We start from the raw sequence: 6,000 nt of genomic DNA, 5'->3' as shown, positions 1-6,000 counted from the left end.
TTGTTTGGATGTTAGTCGAGGTTCTTTATCCACCATCCGCACAATCTTGCGTTGAAATCTCTCGTCAATTTTTCTTTTCCGTCCACATCTAGGGAGGCTAGCCACAGTGCCATGGGCTTTACAGTTCTTGATGACACTGCGCACGGAAGACACAGGAACATTCAGGTCTTTGGAGATGGACTTGTAGCCTTGAGATTGCTCATGCTTCCTCACAATTTGGTTTCTCAAGTCCTCAGACAGTTCTTTGGTCTTCTTTCTTTTCTCCATGCTCAATGTGGTACACACAAGGACACAGGACAGAGGCTGAGTCAACTTTAATACATGTTAACTGGCTGCAAGTGTGATTTAGTTATTGCCAACACCTGTTAGGTGCCACAGGTAAGTTACAGGTGCTGTTAATAACACGAATTAGAGAAGCATTACATGATTTTTCAAACGGTGCCAATACTTTTGTCCACCCCCTTTTTTAGGTTTGGTGTGGAATTGTATCCAATTTGGCTTTAGGACAATTCTTTTTGTGTTTTTTCATTGAAGACAAATTAAATGAAGATAATAAGACCAAAGAATTTGTGATTGCAATCATTTTCAGGAAGAAACTGAGTATTATCTGACAGAATTGCAGGGGTGCCAATACTTTTGGCCACCAATGTATGTGTCACTCCTTTATAGAGGTTGTTGCCCTGTCTTGTTAATTGGTTTTATCAATTTGATTAAATAAAATCTATACCTTTCATATGCAGCTGGTATCTCTTTTTCGTCCAGACGTTTAGTATATATTGATCTGGATATTTTGGTTTTTTATTCATGTTGAAGTGTCCAGGAATGGATTAACATAGGACATTTAACGTAATTAATTGTAAGTTGCGTTGTCCATTTACTTAGTAACTGGAATAATTGATACTTGGATTGATAATATTGTCACTTCCTTTCATGTACCTATATTTGTGGAGTCACATGGTTGTCTCTGTCGTTTTTGTAGTTTTCACCCATGAAATACCATTTTATTGGTTGTGCTCTATTTAGGAGTGTCCGTGGGACCTTCTTTTTATACTTTTGATACACAATCAAACTGATTTTTTATCTGGACTCATTATGATGGTGACCTGACTCTTTTTGGGGCTCAGTCACTCCACTCTTTTTGTAGGTTGTACTTTATTGAGAGCGCCCACATATGAACTATGGTTTATCTATACCGCCATGTTCTTCTGGTTTATATGCTTCTGACTATACACAATGCAACCTAGCAGAGATCTGCAGCATGTACTTGCAATGCTAACACCCTGCCGCCCTTTTCCTCTCCCTCGTATTAAATCTCACTCTGCGCTATCTCAACCTAACAGAGAACTAATCTTCACTCTAAATAGCTCTTAAAAGACTCTCCCTATACGCTGCTTTCACTCTCCCTACGCTCACACTACATTGATGTAATATGCGCAAGATGGCGCCGGCAGGGCTTAAATATCCCCCTATGATGCTGTAAGGCCAGCCAATCACAGTAATGTCACAACAATGATGGCAACGGCATTACTGTGATTGGCAAGCAAGCCCAGCATGTTCATTGGCTGCAAATAAAGCGCCAAACATTCTGGGCGGGTCACTCGAATATACCGAGGTGAATAGCTAATTACTCGCCGAATAGCCTGAATTGTGTACTATTCGTGCGAGTAATGAATAGTGCCGAATGTATTCGCTCATCACTAGTAAAAAGACATAAATCCAAGTGACACATTCATTCCTGCTCCGAGTGTCAAAGGTTGTCATAACTCTGTGTCTCTGAGATTTGAAGTTACCTTTTAATACAAGTAATTTCATGTCAAAAATGTTTGGCCATAGATAGATCTATTCTTTTTTTCTTTTATTGTGTGGCGATGAGAATTCATCCTTGTTCTAAGTTGTTGCCTTGTCTCCCCTACATACAGACCCCCAGCTGGACATTTGGTACATATAATTAAGTACATTACATTAGATGTTATGCAGCTGAAAGTACCTGGGATCTTGTGGTCCTGATGTGAGTTGGGAATCTTTATCTTGTCCGTGGTCTTTATAAATGGACGGGTTTTACATTTACAGTTGGTGAGGATGAATTTTGTAAGTTTCACCACAAAGGTGAAACTATCCTCCCAGTCAGTTTGCTTAGTTTGCTTTCCCTCCTAGTACATTTTCATTCTAACAATGTTAGGTTTCTGGGAGATTATACTTGTTCCTTTTATTTGTGGCTCTCATTAGCTTGCCTTCTTTGCCCTATATGAATGTGTTTTAGTTTCTCACTCAGGGTTTTCGTATTTTACTTCATACTTTCCTTTCCCCTGGTTGACAGTGTGTTGTGGCCTCCCCTCTGGTTCCTCAGGAGGTACGAGAAACTCCTCAATTAGAGAATTAGGTCCGTAGTATTTTTAGTTGTGCAGCTAGGGCCTTTCTAGTCTGTACAGAGACTAGTTGGGTGTAGCTGCGGCATTCTCCTCTGTGTGGGTTCTCCGGTGGCTATCAAGATGCGCTTTCTGGTTAAAACATTTCCCACATTTTGAACATGAAAATGGCTTCTCCCCTGTGTGAGTTCTCTGATGTTCGATAAGCGTTGATTGCTCTGTAAAACATTTCCCACATTCTGAACATGAAAAAAGCTTCTCCCCTGTGTGAGTTCTCTGATGTTTGATAAGACTTGATTTCCGTACAAAACATTTCCCACATTTTGAACATGAAAATGGCTTCTCCCCTGTGTGAATTCTCTGATGTTTGATAAGATTTGATTTCTTTGCAAAATATTTACCACATTCTGAACATGAAAATGGCTTCTCCCCTGTGTGAGTTCTCTGATGGTCGATAAGCGTTGATTGCAATGTAAAACAGTTCCCACATTCTGAACATGAAAAAGGCTTCTCCCCTGTGTGAATTCTCTGATGTCTAATAAGATTTGATTCCTGTACAAAACATTTCCCACATTCTGAACATGAAAATGGCTTCTCCCCTGTGTGAATTCTCTGATGTTTGATAAGATTTGATTTCTGTACAAAACATTTCTCACATTCTGAACATGAAAATGGCTTCAACCCTGTGTGAGTTCTCTGATGTGTAATAAGCTTTGATTTCTCTGTAAAGCAGTTCCCACATTCGGAACATGAAAATAGCTTCTGCCCTGAGTGAGTTCTCTGATGGCTGATAAGATTTGATTGATTTGCAAAACATTTCCCACATTCTGAACATGAAAATGGCTTCTCCCCTGTGTGAATTCTCTGATGTGCAATAAGATTTGATTTCTCTGTAAAGCAGTTCCCACATTCTGAACATGAAAATGGCTTCTCCCCTGTGTGAGTTCTCTGATGGCTGATAAGATTTGATTTCTTTATAAAACATTTCCCACATTCTGAACATGAAAATGGCTTCTCCCCTGTGTGAGTTCTCTGATGTGCAATAAGATTTGATTTTACTGTAAAGCAGTTTCCACATTCTGAACATGAAAATGGCTTTTCCCCTGTGTGAGTTCTCTGATGTCCAATAAGATCTGATTTCTTTGTAAAACATTTCCCACATTCTGAACAGGAAAATGGCTTCTCTCCTGTGTGAGTTATCTGGTGCCTAACAAAATCTGATTTCTGATTAAAACATCTCCCACACTTGGAACAAGAAAATCTATTCTTCGCTTTGTGAATTTTTTCATGCTTAAGAAAAGACTTTTTGAGGGGAAAACTATTTCTATATTCTGAACGTGAAAATGGCTTCTTTGCTTTAGGAGCAATTTGTTTTTTAATGCTTATTTTGTGACTTTGATTTTTCTGAGTAGTCGGTAATGAATCAGAAGACAGAACCTGTTTCAAAGGATCAGATGACAGATCTTTGCTGTGAAGGGATGATGGTATATCTGGAGTAATGCTATTCACTTCAATTGTATCCTCTGAGATCTCAAAATTATCTGATTTGAAAATTGAAGATGTCAGCTGTCCCTCTGATCTCCTGATACAATCATCTGCCAATAATAAAACCAATTATTATTTTTTAATAAAAAATCCGTGTAATTATATATTTTTGAACATTTCTACTTAAACTGTCTGTAAAAATGGGAAGTTATGCAAAAAAAATGAATTATTCACCAAGACAATGACAGTTCACAGTCTAATAGAAAACCTCATAGGATGAACCAGAAGAGCGTGGTGTTCAATTGTTTGTTCATTCTGCTTCCCATATATGGAATAAAAAGCCACCAAACAATGTTATGTAAGCGAAAATAATACCAAGAAAAACTTCTCATCTCACATAAAAACAAGTCCTCACTCAGGTCCATCATCTGAAAAACAGAGGTTTCCAAATTATTAGTGGCTCAAAGGCTCTTGAAAAGCAACATGGCTTCCATAAACCAATCCAGCAGTATCCGCTCTCCCAAAGTCAAATCTCCCCCTCGTTCTGAGCTTTGCAGTGCGCCCAAACCACATTTATCATCCATGTATTTGGCATTACTATAGTGAGAAGAACCCACTTAATTTACGGTGTGTCTCCTGGAGCACAATCTGGGCACTATGTGTTGGGTTATAAAACAACAAATGTGCAATTTTCACTCTACAACATCCACAGCGTGCTAATTTCAGGAAAGTGGCTTTGGAGTCAAAATAGTCACTACTCCTATAGATTAATTCACTGAGGGTTATAATTTCCAAAATGGAGCCACTTTATGGTGATTTCTACTGATCTGGTTTTCTGCCATTGTGTCATATAAGGGCTTCTCCAAATGGTGTGTCCTATCTCCTCTGGGATCTCCTACTGTGACATCTGCTTCTGTCACCAGGAGCCACCTTTTTCCCTTCCCCCATGACAGCACCATACGAGAGAGAGTAGGATCTGCCCCTATTACCGGACAGGAAGCCCTGAGCACAAAATAAAAAGGCAACCCCCACTTCCTCCTTCAATGTGGTTTCCTGTCCTCAAGGATGTAGAAGCCTGGAGCTCACGGCTGGAGCAGCCGTAAATCATGGAACACCAGTGAATCATGGAACACCATGCTGAGTTCTATAGCTACCTCTAGTGAGTGGCAATGAGCAGGGGCCCAGTTGGGCGCTGAAATGATAACATCAGTCTGGAAGAATCTAAATTTAATGATTCCGTACCTACCTACGTTTTTTTGGCCTAAGCCTCATGGCTTGTGTATTGAGCCTCATGGTTAGGCCTCATGGCTTGTGTATAAAGCCTCAAGGCTAGGCCTCATGGCTTGTGTATTGAGCCTCACGGCTAGGACTCATGGCTTGTGCATTGAGCCTCACGGTTAGGCCTCATGGCTTGCGTATTGAGCCTCACGGTTAGGCCTCATGGCTTGCGTATTGAGCATCATGGCTAGGCCTCATGGCTTGTGTATTGAGCCTCATGGCTTGCGTATTGAGTCTCACGGCTATGACTCATGGCTTGCGTATTGAACCTCACGGCTAGGCCTCATGGCTTACGAAATGAGCCTCACGGCTAGTCCTCATGGCTTGCGTATTGTGCCTCACAGTTAGGCCTCATGGCTTGCGTATTAAGCCTCATGGCTTGTGTATTGAGCCTCACGGCTTGCGTATTGAACCTCACGGCTAGGCCTCATGGCTTGCATATTGAGCCTCATGGCTAGACCTCATGGTTTGCATAGAGCCTCACAGCTAGGCCTCATGCCAATTCAGGTGTAGGTTTATGACTCACGTTGGCCTGTCTGAAGGTTTTTTTAGACCGCTTCATAGTTGCGGAAGAACCTGCCACGTTAGGTCTAGGATTTTCCTCAGCTGTCTGCCTCACGGGGGGTTGCCCGGTTAGCAAGACAACTTGGGGCTTGTAGATCTGTTTCACTAAGGTCTCAAAACTTCACTGCCCTTTACTAGCAATATTACTGATATTGGTAAATAAGGTCTCTGGACGATGCCCTCGGTCTGGGGTGATTCTATTAAATACAGTCCAAAGGATAGCTGCTGAGTAACAGGTCCAGTCAATCCTTCATACTTGGATAGCATATTGAACTAGTCTGCATTTATCATCTATGTCCCAGTGGTC

At 41.0% G+C, this 6,000-nt stretch overlaps 1 protein-coding gene across 1 annotated transcript in view; it reads right to left on the bottom strand.

The window, feature by feature from the left end:
- Nucleotides 1-628: 628 nt before the first annotated feature.
- Nucleotides 629-6,000, bottom strand: part of LOC141182835 (uncharacterized) — a 285,253-nt gene continuing 279,881 nt past the window's right edge. Inside the window, exon 7 of the mRNA XM_073660964.1 lies at nt 629-3,961. Coding sequence (XP_073517065.1) covers nt 2,433-3,961 — 1,529 coding nt within the window. The 3' untranslated portion in view covers nt 629-2,432. The remainder of the gene's footprint in view (nt 3,962-6,000) is intronic.

The sequence above is a fragment of the Phyllobates terribilis genome, unplaced genomic scaffold (genome assembly GCF_046119375.1).
Source record: "Phyllobates terribilis strain yellow unplaced genomic scaffold, ASM4611937v1 Scaffold_36__1_contigs__length_13169755, whole genome shotgun sequence".
Classification (NCBI taxonomy): Eukaryota; Metazoa; Chordata; class Amphibia; order Anura; family Dendrobatidae; genus Phyllobates; species Phyllobates terribilis.
The sequence above is the reverse complement of the archived record's forward strand: the minus strand, read 5'-3'. Positions and strand labels throughout refer to the sequence as shown.